This window comes from Anopheles coustani, chromosome 2 (assembly GCF_943734705.1).
Source record: "Anopheles coustani chromosome 2, idAnoCousDA_361_x.2, whole genome shotgun sequence".
Taxonomy (NCBI): domain Eukaryota; kingdom Metazoa; phylum Arthropoda; class Insecta; order Diptera; family Culicidae; genus Anopheles; species Anopheles coustani.
The window spans coordinates 66,062,396-66,076,896 of record NC_071289.1 but is presented as its reverse complement, the minus strand read 5'-3'; the positions used below and the strand labels follow the sequence as shown (position 1 = coordinate 66,076,896).

General features: G+C 43.0%; 6 protein-coding genes across 7 annotated transcripts; 1 reads left to right on the top strand and 5 right to left on the bottom strand.

Annotated features, from left to right (window-relative positions):
* Window positions 1-135: 135 nt before the first annotated feature.
* LOC131264861 (serine protease 53-like) lies at window positions 136-2,556 on the bottom strand. The gene is made up of 8 exons (XM_058267128.1): window positions 2,312-2,556; window positions 2,158-2,253; window positions 1,773-2,088; window positions 1,554-1,711; window positions 938-1,174; window positions 773-871; window positions 408-681; window positions 136-324 (listed from the first exon to the last, which is right to left on the bottom strand). The coding sequence occupies exons 1-8, from the start codon at window positions 2,554-2,556 to the stop codon at window positions 136-138; spliced, it is 1,614 nt and encodes a 537-aa protein (XP_058123111.1).
* A 353-nt stretch (window positions 2,557-2,909) lies between these two features.
* Window positions 2,910-5,738, bottom strand: LOC131267064 (ubiquitin-conjugating enzyme E2 N). Its single transcript, XM_058269819.1, has 2 exons — window positions 4,324-5,738; window positions 2,910-3,702 (listed from the first exon to the last, which is right to left on the bottom strand). The coding sequence occupies exon 1, from the start codon at window positions 5,294-5,296 to the stop codon at window positions 4,838-4,840; it is 459 nt and encodes a 152-aa protein (XP_058125802.1). The 5' UTR covers window positions 5,297-5,738; the 3' UTR covers window positions 2,910-3,702; window positions 4,324-4,837.
* Window positions 5,739-6,273: 535 nt separating this feature from the next.
* Window positions 6,274-7,805, top strand: LOC131263230 (uncharacterized). The gene is made up of 3 exons (XM_058265397.1): window positions 6,274-7,241; window positions 7,303-7,436; window positions 7,508-7,805. Exons 1-3 carry the CDS (start codon window positions 6,349-6,351, stop codon window positions 7,699-7,701), a joined length of 1,221 nt encoding a protein of 406 aa, XP_058121380.1. The 5' UTR covers window positions 6,274-6,348; the 3' UTR covers window positions 7,702-7,805.
* A 59-nt stretch (window positions 7,806-7,864) lies between these two features.
* LOC131263232 (ubiquinone biosynthesis protein COQ4 homolog, mitochondrial) lies at window positions 7,865-13,182 on the bottom strand. 2 transcript variants are annotated; one of them, XM_058265399.1, is made up of 5 exons: window positions 13,109-13,182; window positions 8,649-8,940; window positions 8,376-8,580; window positions 8,087-8,310; window positions 7,865-8,027 (listed from the first exon to the last, which is right to left on the bottom strand). In XM_058265399.1, exons 2-5 carry the CDS (start codon window positions 8,894-8,896, stop codon window positions 7,865-7,867), a joined length of 840 nt encoding a protein of 279 aa, XP_058121382.1. In that variant the 5' UTR covers window positions 8,897-8,940; window positions 13,109-13,182. The 2 variants fall into 2 exon arrangements, with proteins under 2 accessions (XP_058121382.1, XP_058121383.1); XM_058265400.1 differs by having other exon boundaries at window positions 8,649-8,930; window positions 13,109-13,165.
* On the bottom strand, window positions 10,470-12,690 carry LOC131263231 (UDP-sugar transporter UST74c). Its single transcript, XM_058265398.1, has one exon. It carries the CDS (start codon window positions 12,014-12,016, stop codon window positions 10,973-10,975), a length of 1,044 nt encoding a protein of 347 aa, XP_058121381.1. The 5' UTR covers window positions 12,017-12,690; the 3' UTR covers window positions 10,470-10,972.
* Window positions 13,183-13,258: 76 nt separating the features above from the next.
* Window positions 13,259-14,426, bottom strand: LOC131266043 (SOSS complex subunit B homolog). Its single transcript, XM_058268392.1, has 2 exons — window positions 14,323-14,426; window positions 13,259-14,241 (listed from the first exon to the last, which is right to left on the bottom strand). Exons 1-2 carry the CDS (start codon window positions 14,340-14,342, stop codon window positions 13,539-13,541), a joined length of 723 nt encoding a protein of 240 aa, XP_058124375.1. The 5' UTR covers window positions 14,343-14,426; the 3' UTR covers window positions 13,259-13,538.
* Window positions 14,427-14,501: the final 75 nt, after the last annotated feature.

Genomic DNA, 14,501 nt, shown 5'->3' with positions numbered 1-14,501 from the left:
TACAGTGTTACCGATTCGTGTAATCGACCATTTTTATTCTGGAAAGACACTATCCGCTTTTAACATGAATAATATATCTGACTGAAATTTGTAACCGGTCGAACATATTGTCGTACACCTCAAACCTAGATCCGATTAAACATGAACATCTGATGATGGCTCGTCACTGTTGTTCTCCATCGTTGTCCGAATCCAATCGTGGTAGTAAGACACTCGCGCATGCACGTCTGGCTGGCGTTGATAGAAGGAGCTACAGGGTCCATATGGGCTGTTGAAAACAGCCACTAATTTTCTTTGCCATGTTACAGCACCGCCCTTTCGGCCCTGTTAAGAAAACGGAAAATGTTTAAGGAAATAAATGGGACAGGGTATCAGAAGGGACTATTGACGGAATAGTATAACCTTACCTGGCAGGATCCGACATTTTGTGCTGATACTGTGCACAGGTGGCCAAACTCGATGTACGGAAATTTATACCGATCCAAACATTCTGCTTCCGGTAGGTTTCGCACGTTGGTGGTGTTCCATGTGGGCGTAAATTCACCAACCACAATCGTAAGCGTAGCGTTGTCCGGGACGTATTTATCGTAGTATGTGATGTTGGAAACGAAACGATTGTAAGCCAACGGTTGCGCGAGCCGAATCAATGCGATATTGTTGACATTTCGCGATTGGCTGAAGCTACGAGCATTTTAAAGATTTTTTGTTTTGTTGAACGCGAGACAACAGTACGGTCAGCATCAGATCTATTACTCTCTCAGTTTTCACTTACCGACTATGCTTTATTGCCCGATCGATGGCATAAGGTATGCCACCGAAGTCAATTATGTTGCTTCTTCCAACCGAAACGGTTGTATTCGGTATAGACACCCTTGTAGAAAATATAAATCTTATTATAAACACCTGCTTGTAGGTCGAAACAATAGGTTTTCCTTACCGATCCACACAAAACGCCGAGGTAAGAATCCAACGCCTATCCACGATACTACCGGAACATTTAACTTTACCATTCTCCTGTAGCGACACGTGGTATGGTTCTACAAAAATTTGCTCTTGAAGATGCTCCTGACGATCTTCATTTGCCATTCCTCCGCCAACCAACAACAACGTCACTATGATTAGTTTCAACATTTTAGGTTTCTTTACACTCGGTTCGACGACCACGTAGCAAAGACTGTTAGGTTTGGGTGTTTGGAGAGTTACATTTATACTAACCCAACGGTCAGGTGCACAACTATTTCATTGTAAAGCTCATAACATTCTCGTAAAATTAGTGTAAGTATTTTATGTCTTTAAAGGGAAACGTCGTTCGGTCACATATTAATGCCTGGAACGTGCAGGTTAACGAGGTACTTCATGATGTATGGAAATTAGATAGAACAGCATATAACAATGTTGGTTTTTGTGTGGTTTAACGTTAGCAAATCCATATTTCAGAAAATGTTTTAAAAAGTGTGAATCCAATTTCCGTTCGTAGTGAAACGATGAGCATGGTTTGTGAAATAACAGAATCCCGTTTATTTGACTTTTATACTCGTAGATAGTTTCCTTACTCATCACCCTCACTATTATTCGCAATCGTCGTGCGAATCCAATCGTGGTAGTAAGAAATTCGCGCATGAACATCCGGATACCCTCTGGCGCACGGAATACCCAGATTGACAAGGGCAACTTGCTTTCCCTCCCAGATCAAGGCACCTCCAGAATCACCCTGGTCGAACAAAACGATTGCTTTACAAATACGGTAAGAAAGTCACCACCCTCACACTTACCTTACACGCACCCTCGCCCTTCATCGTGAAGGTGCACAAATGACCAACGTCAATGTAGTTGCCCAGCGGGGTGTCCCTGTACTGCTGGCGGCAGGCGTCCAGCGTCAAGGTGCGTAAGTCGATGGTTTGTAGGATCGGTGAGAGTCCTCGCCGGTTCTCTTTGTACATGTGGTATCCCCAACCGACCAGCGTCACGGTGGCATTTTCCGGCACGTGCTGTTCAGAATAATCTATCCGCTTCACGTGCTCATCGTAGGTCACGCGGGTGGACAGTCGAATCAATGCGATATCGTTGGCGTACAACGGGTACCCGAATCTTAATTAAGAAAACCTTAATATACCACCTAATTTCTACGCTTTCGAATGGACTGTTTCTTCAACCTACCGACTATGCGGAATTACACGATCAATAGTATAGTTTTTGCCACCCTTTCCTAAATTGTTTGTACCAGCAAGGATCGTGGTGTTTTCCACCTGAAGGCTAAAAACAAATTAACTGTGTGTCAACACGTTTTTATTTAGCAATTCCCGATACTTACTCTCGGGTACAATGTGCCGCCGTTAGCACCCACCGGTCACCGACGATGGAACCGCCGCAGAAATGTTTGCCATTATGCTGTAACGAAACCTGATACGGTGCTGTTCCTTCAACGGCATCGGTACCACCGATTACACGCCAAGTCGCATCAGGAAATGCATCGGCGTCTTCCGATGCAACTCCCCGAAGGCTCGTTACGAACATTAAACCGTAGATCAAGAACAGGGATATTTGGTTGAACAACATATCTTTCGTGCCGGCTTTTCGATTGTTCATTCGTTCTTCACTTACAACTGAACTGAAGTGATCAGTGAAAGTGGAGACTTTTATATTCCAAAACCAGTTGCCAGTTTCCCAAACCCCATTATCAAGTCAATGAAAACAGCTCAATGGGCGGTAACGCCTTGAATTTTAAACTCTTTGATAATTATTTCATGCTGCACAACAAAAAAAGCAGTGGGAAGGCATGTTTGCTATATCTACTAAACTAAAAACATTTATTGTAAACGAGTACTGAAAACGTTATCGGACGAACGCAATGGAGTAACAATAATATTTGCATCATTTCTCAATATTTTCCGTCCGTCATACATAATCGGTTTAGATTTTCCTTCAATTATGTTTAATCCTCATTCTAATATACAATTGTTTCCGTAGTGTTTTGCGTGTGAGTTGCGTTTTTTTTTGTTCGTGTTTTTAATAGATTTTGTTTTACTTAGAATGCATTTTTGTTTCCTGGGAGAAGGGGGCGCAATTCGAATATTAACTTGTTTACTTCAACGGACAGCACAATCGCTTGGTTCCTGTTACATTGTAGGATTCACAATTTTTTCTTGATTTGGATTGACCCACTCCCCTCATTATACTGACTCTCGTAGTCCACTGCTCTTTAGCATTTTTTTGTTTCATCTCAGCTTTCATTATTTCTTTTGCGGTTGTGACGAAAATAGTGGCTTGCCGTAGTAGTTAGTGTACGCGTTTATTTTTTTAATTTTTCATATGCATCTATTTAAGAATTCCAATAACTTAAGGTGCTGTTATGCGCGCACGTGTGTGTGTGTATGTGTGTTTAATTAAGTTTACCATCCGGGTGTCAAATAAGTGCTTTTACACGACTTGGCGAGGACAGAATTGGATTTTTACTTCTTCTGCTTTTGCCGAACATTTAAATGTTAATAAAAAGAATCGACCGTATCTCGGACGTGTAGAAGCGGAGATTTTGGTGACACCACGCTGTGTGACTTGTGTGTATTCCTTCATATCGCATAATGCAAGATATCGATGTAGTTTTGGCTGGTTGTTTTTTCGGTCGATAGGAGCTGCGAATTTCCAACAACGTTATAAACATACTCGTGACGCTCGACTCAAAGAACGGTATTAAATATAAGCAATCTAAAAAGAAATAGAATAGATAACGAAAGTGCATTAACACCTGAAGACATTGTAAATTTAGCTTTCCAATAAGGTTACATATCGTATGGCTGTGGTGTTTAAATTCACGTTTACATTTTTATCATGGTGTGTTTCATTGCCGTCGCAAGTTAAAAACCCACGATAGATTTTCATCTTGTTTCGGCTACCAGCTGTGAAAATTCCTGCATAGAGTTCTTTGCAAGTTAATCTCTTCTTCGTAGAAACTGCTCTCTATTCTAATGCCAAGCAGAATGCAGTAAATATGTATGGCTTCTTTCGATGTTTTAATTGGATTGGAACCATATACGAGAACCACTCTAAGTGAAGAAAAGACCATACCATAACATTTGCAGGGTTTGACATACTATTCACAATTGATATAGCAATTGGGTGTTCTATACCACATTCATGAAATGAAAGTATTCATTCTAAATTATCACACACAATAATGCTGACATTGCACTGCTAACATACGCAGGCTTCGTTACTGAGCAGTGTACAATTAGAAATCAAATTGTACGTATGTTTTGTTGTTCGTTTGTTCAAGGCCACTAGCGTGACCTCCCCACAAACGTCGGCCAGATCGATTAATGTGTTTACCTGCAGCTGAAGTTCACGTCACTGCTCCGTGTGTTGCCTATTGTTTCGTCCATATTACGTTGCGATTCCCATCGATTTCTCAGGTCCTATGCGGCGACGGTAATGGTGATTCGACGGAAACGAAAACATGTACAAACCAATGCAATGCGACATAGTCATGTTTTGCCCGTCGTGTTGTGGATGCTGCTTTGTTGTCTTCCTCCGTTCTCGATTGCTATGGTTGCACTAAAGATTTTGACAGCTTACTCCTCCCCGATGATGATACTACATTTTGAAGAAATACTCCTAGGCTCACACACACACACCCGCACCCACACACGCCTTCACCCGTCTACTTCCTCCGGCAGCACTCCAAGTGTCCTTTCTTTTCATTACTTTTGTTGGTTGCTACTATTGTTGCTGATGCTGTTGCTGCTGCTTGCTGTTTTGCAATTTATATCGTTCGTTTAGCAGGATTTTCTTTTTATAAAAGTTATTGTGTGTCTGTGTTGTGTGTAGGGAAATTGTTCAGACTCTAGTTATCAACAATCGCGTATCGTTGCGTCCACTCCTTCGCGTTCCGGATCGCTTCGGCCTCATTCACCTTCCACAGCTCCGCTACGTCATTCGCCAGCGGGTCGTCCGGATTCGGTGCGCTGAGCAGTGCCTGGATCGACAGAAGCACCGTGCGAATCTGCAGCGCCGGGCTCCACTTGTCCTTTAGAATGTCTAAGCAGATTCGACCGAGACGGTCGATGTTTGGATGGTAGATCTTTGTAATAAAGCGCACCTTTGGGGCAGACATCGGGTAGTCCTCGGGCAGGAACAGTTCTAGCTTGAACAGGCCGCCCTCGAACGGCGAGTCCTCCGGGCCGAACACGATTACGTGAAAGTAACGTGCATTCTGTTCATCCGGGATGGCACTGATACCGGGGACAGGCTCCTGCATCAAGCGTTGCGTTTCTTTAATTATTCTACGAGGCAGAGCAGCCATATTTTCTTGTTCTTTTTTCTGCTTCTCTAAATGCGCTTTGACTTCTTGTCTTGTTCCTGTTCTGTCGACGGGAAATATCTGCACCCTTGCCGAACGAAGCGTACGTACGGAAGTTTACGTATTCTTCGTCGTCAATATTCACAGCAGTCTATTTTCTGCTCGGTGGAGGATGGTCACTTCTGGATTATTCGTTCCGTTGACAAACTACACCCCCGAACGACGAACACCAGACCCCGGCCTGTGCTGTGAAATCTGCACTATGTTCTCAACCTTCTAGCTCCAAACAGCACTACAGAAAAGGCAAGGAAAAGCCGATCTTGCGACGCACTGGATTGTTTTACACTACACACACCCGACGCAACAACGACGGCCGTGAAATCGATAGAAAGACAATTTTTAATACCAACGCGGTACGCGAACGATGAAAATGATGGCGATTGCTCCTTTCTTCTCGCCCAAGATTGTTACTACGAGCTTCTGCAGGTTGGCTTTTATTTGACAGTTAACCTGTCATCTTGCGAATTGTACTTATCTTGGCTTTGCACGACGAGGCCTCTACTTATTAGGATTAAATATTTTTTATCAAATAAGCAAAAGAATAATTATTTTTTTGATCGTTACCATTTGTGAATTCATATTATACTCTATCTCTATCTCAAAAACTAGTCCAACAAACCTTCTTGGTTTAGGACCGACAAATTAACATCATTTCTAATTTAAAAAAAAATCCCTTGCTTGTTAATTTGTAAAACTGAAAAACCTAACCAACGTTTAGCACGCATCATCAGTTAATCTTTTACCATGTTATCGCTACTATCAGTAAAAATTTCGCAGATACAAACGAATACAAAATCGGTAGCGTTCAATTAACCTTGGCATTGATCGATGAAATATGGTTTTTTATATCGACTCTTTCAACTTGTCGATCACCAAAAGTCATTGTCAGCTGATTGCACATTTCGACGAAATAGAAGTAAACAAGTTTACGGTATTCTGCGTAATAATGGGACCGTAGTTCAATTTCAAGTATAATTTCCAAATTCCCCCGTCCAATGGCTTCGCTGCTAACGACCTCCCGCCATGTGGCCCTATTTCGCCAGCAGCAGATACCCAACGTGTGGATACTAACGTGGCTAATAGGAAACCAACGGAAAAGTACCAATATTAACGCGATCGATTCTTTCATCAGCGAGCTGGTGGAAAATAAATCACTCAAGTGGAAGGTACTAAATAGTCGCCATCGAAACGGACAACCGCGTGTGGTTCCCTCTTCGACAAGTGCCCCAATCAAGGAAGAAACGATAAAGCGTGTGCCATTCCGGTTGACCGAACTGTACACCGAACTGACCCAAAATCCTCTGGTCGTAAACATAAGCAAACTGGATGTGGCTCAGCTAGATCAGCTTGTAGCGACTGCCCTGAAGGAGCAAAACAAAGAGGATGTTAGTCTTCTTATAAATCAAATGTTGCAGTTTAGTAAAATCCCATCTCTACCAGTACTTCATACAGTTTTTAAGTATCTATCGGATGAGAGGGACAAGGAAACGCTGGAACAATTGATTGATCTTTGCGTGAAGCTGCAGATAAAGGATGGAAAAGATTGTAGATTCGACCACTATCGGGCGCTGTGTCAGTGGAAATTTGGCAACACATTTAAATCACTAGAATCCTTTCGTGAAATCATTGCCGTTAGCGATGAGGATCAGTTGATCGCCGTTGATCATATGCTGCGGGAGATGATCGACGAAACCATAGGAAAAAAGAGTGAAGCCGTTTTGTTGGCCGTGATGGGATTGTGCGAGTATTGCATTACGGAAGTGAAGCATGAGTTTCCCATCTGCTATGTTTGGGAGAAAAGCTTCCATAGCAGCTGGCACAGCGATCAACAGGCGGCAAAAACGATATTCGATCGTCATGAACCGTTAAGGAAAGCTATTAGCAAAAGGTAATATTTGATTATGCAAACAACCCACAAAAACATTTGGCTATATTTGAAATACTTTTAGATTGGGACATCTGTCTTACAAAATGCTGTACGACAACGATGTGGAAAAGGTCTACCAACTGATAGAAATGTTCCTCAAACACAACATGAAGGCAGAGTGCAAGTCGTTGTTAATCAGATTATTTGAATACCAATGTAAGTCTTGAATCGTTTTTTGATTTTATTATTTGAACTTACTGTGAACTTTTTTTGGACGTAATATACAGATTGGCGCAAAAATCTAAGGGGTTGTTCGGAAATCATGCAGAACGCTATCGATCTCAATATCACCCTTCCGGAGATGTACAACCGCCATTTGTTAGAGCTTCTCCTGGGCCGGGGATCGAAGGACTCTTTCGAAGATGAATTACCGAAAAAGACGAAGGAACTAAAGCCAAACAAATACGAGCTGAAGTTTTGAGATGTGTACATATGAAGGTTTCTGTTGAGTTGTATAACTGTGTAGAAACAAACTAGTGTAAGTAAAAAGTGGTAAATAGAAAGTTAAGTCTAACTATGATTCTACTTAGAGATTGTATATTGTATTAAATATGTGAAAGAGATGGGATATAGTGTAGTAGGCACTACAATGACTTTACATTTAACGGCTCAATGTTTAATTCCTTCCTTAATTCGTCCACATCTTGCTCCCATCGCTTCTCCCAGTAGACCGTCATCAAAGGTTTAATACGATTCCCGGACCGCAGAGCCCAAGGTAAGTAGTGCCGGAGATAATTTTTTCTTTGTCTGAAAGTAACATGGAATAACTTTTGTGTCTGAAAATACCGTTGGCAAGAAATCCTTACTTGGGACGAAGACGGAATGCACCGAAAATGGCCCCACCGTAGCACATTGGCAGACCGGTATTCAGTGCTTCGACCCATTTGACTGTGACTTCACCCAGCATGTGCGTGGGCATATCCAGGACAGCATGGACCATATCATGTGTTTCCCGATAGCGTGTCATGATGTAGGCGAGTTCCGGATCCTCTAAAAATCGTACTTCCATGCGTGAGTCTGGAGTTATGTTCTGGAAGAGATCAATTTCGCGATTAATTTTGCCAATTGAAGAAATTCACACAAACAAATGAATACATTATCCTCCATGAACTTGACGTAATTGTAACCGAATGTATTGGGGGGTAGTTGTTTTAGCCCCTCCATGTCGACGGTACGTGTATTGATCCGTGGTTTCTCTCTTAAGATTTGCTGTCCTTCTTCGCTATTTTGCATTAGATACTGCATATTTTCCAGTGCCTCCCTTCCAGTAGTCTCTCCGAGGCATGCGATCATATCATGCCTGAGAAGAAAAGAAATCATGCAAGTTGTAAACCAAATCGTAATTAACATTAGCTGCTGGTATAGCACCTTCGTGGATCAACCAGAGCGGCAAGTGAGCTGCCTGCACTTAAAATAATCCGTTGAACGTCACTGACTTTTATTTGGTTCCGTAAGAATTCCTTCGTAAATTCATCCATCTGCTGTCGATCAGTTGTTGACTGTTGATCGTCCGTAGGAATCGTTATTGAAAGCTTTGCTATGGTGGACGATGACACACGTCGATGTAGGCATGTGGGACCTTTGCCAACCAAGGGCCAACCTCGTCTTAGTAGCATGATGTAGGAAATAAAATCTCCAAAGTGAATAGCGCTTGAGTGATCTGTAATATGCAAAAATTGTACGTTATATAATATCGCGTTATTCACCCCATTACATTACTTCATGCAGCCTTAAAACAAGCAGCAATCGCGTGCTCCATTAGACGGCAGTAATGATGTTCATAGTCGATAGCAGTTTAATTATATTTTCCACTGAAATTGATCTAACAAGTGTGAGTCGTAAATGGGCCAAGGGTTGCTTTTTTAAACCTGTTTGGTTCATAAACTACCAGTAATCGTAGTAATTATGATTTTAAAAACAAACTCGGGCAAAATTGCTTTGGTCATAGTTTTGTCGTTATTACATCATTCTATTTGGCATAAATCGTGTTAGCAAATGACCCTGAACCATTAACCCAGTGAAGCCCATTGGGAATCAAGAGGAACTTCATAGAATGAACGTACTAATGCGACCTTTTAAAGCATTTTTGGTCTGTTCAGTTTGATAGAGAAGTATTTTTCTCTGATGCAACCGTGTCATCAATAAGCTAGAAGATCATCAGTGTGGAAGTCATGGCCAACTCCGAGTTCGGGTAATAGAAGTTTCCGGTCCTCGCAGTGGTGACGGTATTTGAAATAACCAATGGCGACCTTGATCCATCCGGCTACAGCTAGATATTATGCTGGTGAGAAAAACACATACATAATGAAGATACCGCAGTATTTGCCCAACAAAGCTAAAGTTCTATTTTTGGTCTCATTAAAATTATAAAACTAATTTAATTAGCCCGTTAGGCAAAGTCACATTTGTTCCTTTATAGCCAATTTAATTTATTATGGTTCCAGTGAACGATTATGCTTAACAACTGTTGATATCCCGGTATGAGAGCTAAAATAAGCACCAACCTGTACTTCAGGCATCGTATGCCCAGAAACGTTGAAGTATTCGTCATTTGGAGTTCAAGGTTATTTGTGTGGCATCAGAATGGAGTTTGGAGTATTACCGGCTCATACAGTACAGACAAACAGGTTTTCTAGACAGACAAACAAGATCGTTCAAGAGGCAAACAAAAACGAAGATCTACAAATTAAGCTTTAAGAAGTGTAGATCGAACGATTTAAAAAAAATAAAATAAAAAATCCACATAAAAAAATATTTTTGGTAACTTTTAAAATAGAGCCCATAAACACATAATCATCAATTCACGCCTATCGATAGAATTCGCAAGATACACGCACCAACTTTACATGGTAGACGTTTGAATAACCTGTTAGTAACGGTGAATTTATGTAAATTTTAAATCAGCTGCTCCAGCCACGAGCACGCCTTCCACTATAAATGGCAGTATAAAATGTATTTTTGAAAATCGTTTGGCCGTGACATAAAAAGACTTGCCAGAGGTATTTGCTATTGGTGGGGAACATTAAGAAAACGGAACGATTTTGGATTTAATTTAGCAATGACCTCGGCGAATGCCTTTTCTTTGTCGCAGGTGGAATAATTAAACCATCGTATTACCAACAAATCGTCAAATGCATTAGGGACACATTCTTTCCGGAAGATCCAATACAAACCAATTTCTTATTTTTGTACACAATAGCCATCAGTTGTTTGTATTAACACTAAACCTTTTTTTTCGTTTTACTAAAATTCATACTTCGTACGTACACTCCAACTTAAAATACACACAGAACTAAAACAGTTGAATTAACGGGCGTTTGTGTATTCCGATTTACTGATTAATATCAATTTTCGGGAATCTTCTGGCAAAATGCTTACTACAGTACTACAACTCCTGTAAGAATGTTCTCCGTTGTCTGTTACGCGATCCCGAGAATATTTTTAAATTATCACTACTAATGCACCGATTCACTGGCCGTTGCGAGGATGCATCATATTAAACCACCAGAACGGGCACAACGTGCCCATGTTCCGAAGCAGAGCGCCCCATATTTTTACTAATAAATATCGCTCTTTTCACTCAGGCAGTCATTTGAATCCTATTTGTTGATCTATGTTCTCCATTTGTCCCTTTGGTTTTGTTCGTTATGGTGCATGCAGTTGTCTGATACGGTCCATGGTAGAAATCTATTTCACACGTTATCAATTCGTCCACCCGATGGCAGCAGTAGCTTCTTATCGGACGCATTAGCATCTCCACCGGCTCCTCCGGAACTGCTCGGTTTCTTCCGGAAGGTAACGTAGGTGTACAGCAAGCTTCCAGTGACACTGATGTTGATCCCGATCGCGTTCAGCCACGAGAACACGTAGTCCCCACCGATGAACATGCCGATGTAGGTCACGCTGATGTTCTTCAGGCAGCCGACGATGGTCGTGGTGAGGGCGGAATTATGTTGAGTGCAGAGAATGATGCTGTATGATAGTATGAAGCCCATTACGCAGGAGAGCAGGAACTGGGCGGCAAAGAAAGGATCATCCCAGCCTGCGTATTGCCATGCACGGTCAATGTCCCCGGCGAGCCACGTACCGACGAACGCCGGCAGAATCATGAAGAGCGAGTTGTAGTACATCAGCCCGTACTTCCCCATGTCGGCCGTATCGAGCTTTTTCTTCATGTACACTCCGTTGGCCGCCGTGAGCGTGTTCGTGATCATCACGTACATGTAGCCCTGCAGATTGAAGGAAAGATCGTCTAGGGCGGCCATCAACGCCCCGCCGACCATGGCGAACACGCTCACCTTGACGGCGAGCGTCGGCCGGATCCCGAGCACCAGCAGCTCCAGGAGCATCGTCAGCAGGATGGAAAATCTTCGCAGGGCGGCAAACATCGGTAAGCTGAGCGCTTGCGTTCCGCCCAGTCCGAACATCATGTTGCCCAGGTAGATTAGTGGCAGCGGGAATATCCGCCGTGCGATGTCACGGCTGAAATCGGGAAATTTGACCAATCCAAGCCGCTTGGCGACGAACAGCACCACGATACTGGCGGTCAGCTGGCCAAGGCTGAGCACCAGAAACGATGGAAACCGGTAGCTGGTGAGAACGGTCTTGTTGACCACCGTAATCAGGAACGACGAAAGGCCGTAAAAAACGGCGCTGGATAGTTTCAGAAACTGAGTTGTGTCGCTTCCGGTCATCTCTGACGCGGCCGAGCGCATTTTGGAGAGATAAGCTATCATTGAGATGCGATAAAGCGCTAGCCGACGTTATGCTGGATCATAGACGGCTATGCCGTCGTTTTCCTACCGAATGGTAGTGAGATTCTTGTACAGCCTTCGCGGTGTATGACGCGAATCGCAGTAACCTCGCTTTTGGACAGCAGGTTCGAAGTTTTGCGAATTTCTTAAATGACGATGTTGGCCGTTGATTGCTTCTGCTGTCGGCCCCGTATTCAGTGCCGTGCTACTAACATTTTCATTGCATCCGCATCGATCCAGCATTCTTATGTCGCTGTTGCTGGTTCCCTTCTTCGGTCCGTACGCGCCACATAACACTTGCACTAGCACATACCGCGGGTGTGGATGATACTAACAGAGCCTTGACCTTCACCGAGGGACTCCGGATTAAAGGAAGAAGGCGAGCACAATTAATACCATTCTTGGAATTGCCCGTATCGTATCAGCACTGAGAATAACTTCCTTCCGGAGATGGCACTATGTTTACAGCACGTTCACACGTTTTAAATGTACTTCTAAGGCAATTTTACTGATAGGTTTATATGTTTCTCGTTACACCGGGCGGAGAAAAACGCATTGTGCCCCTACGCCGATGACACAATCTCGCGGTAAGTTATTTAATCTACTCGAACTCAATACCAACTTGCAACTGAACTGGCGAGGAAACCTTCCGCGAACCAAATCATACGTCAACATCCCCAGCATAACTGTGTGTATGTGTATGCTTTGTGAAAAGGAGATGCCTTGTAAATTCGCGGCAAAAAATTGAAAATATTTAATCACAGCAAGCTTGAACCATAATAGGAGGTCAAAAATGCCTGGAAAGTTTATTTTCAGTAGGCGTTAGGGCCAACAAACTGGTGGCAAAGCAGGAAAATTAAATAAAAAACCAGTAATGTCGGCTCAGAGCTCTGCGCCGGCTTAATTTACATTTGTCATATGGTGACAGAAGTGACATTGTTTTGCTCCCCAAATTGCGACTTTACAACCCGATTACATGATATTGAAAAAAGAAAATGAGTGCAATTTAAAGACTCACTTTAGCGAGACGGTTTAGCCTGGAGGAAAGTTAATTAAAGGGACTCAATAACTTACATTAGCCAAGTGATATGCGGCAAATCTGCTATTCGTCTGGTGTTGAAATAGGATGTTGTTCTTTCAAATGTCACTTCACAAATGATGGAAGACAGAAACACCAGGGCTTGTTTCAACCACTGTTTATGTTTTGAATATAAAACGACAGAATTACAGTACGTCTCAGAAATAACCTTCATGGCGGTGAGATAAAACTAATTTTCATTTATTTTAATCGATGATACAAACGACGGATCGAAATTGTTTAGCTTAGAATTGGCTACACAGGAATGATCACCATCGTTTGCTGGGAGAGGAGAATACACTGATTCGCTGCGCGAGCGGGACGTCGGTAAGCTGTGATTCTGGTTTCTGTTCAATATTCTCCATTAGAATGTGGACTAAAACTATCATTAGCGATAAGTGGTGCACAAAGCGCATCGGCTAACTGTTATCTCCGATCACTCTTTACGGCTGAGCTTTTTGCTTGACTATTGCGCCCCGTACGTGGGGCATTTTTTGGAGATGGTTTCATTGTGCTTGGCGGAGATGCTGCGGCAGCTGCAGCGGCAGCGGCCACCGAATATCGCGTCGTCGCCGTGTGTGGCTTCGTCGATGAAGCTCCTCCTCCTCCTCCACCACCACCCGGATGCAGAGGACTACTGTTCGCTACCGGTTTGGAAGCACTTAAGGGTTTCCCTGTGCCATTATTATTGTTATTGCCACTGTTCGGACCACCGCCGTTGTTGAGAATCGGTTGCGGTAAAGGGGCGCTCAAGTTAGGGTTTGGTTCGCTCATATTGACCATTTCATTGAAGGTGTAGCAAAAATCACCCAGCCGAACAATTTCGCCATTTTTGCCCGAGTACAGCGTCAGACACTGGCGCCAGATAGAGGCATAACCTTTCGTTAGCCGTACGATGTCTCCCGGCACCAGCTGTTTCCCCGGTTCGTCCCAAATGGACACATTTATGGCCGCGCTTTGGTCCGCCACCTTAAACGTGCGCACCTCGCGGTTTTCCTTCGTGAGAGTCACGGGGCCGATCTCCAAAATTATAAAGATTACGTTGATGTTCTTCAATCCGGGATAAATATCTTTGATAGCCATCAGGTCAGTGGGATTTGGATTCGGCGGTGGATGATTTTGCATCGCACTGTGGAGGATAACAATGAAATGCAAACATTCCTTTGTTTGGCGAATACGTCTCGAAAGATTTTCGTATCGCTTTACATACCCGTACATGTTAACAGCCATCGTGAATGCAGGAAGCCAAGTGTGGTGATTCTGTAAAATTTTGGTGATTCAATGTTTTGCTTTCGTCTCGGAAAACAACGCATCTGAACTGTCAAAAGGCAGTGAGCGAGAAAAGAAGAGAGCGAAACAGCAACACGCGGAAGCTTGTCACACTGGCAG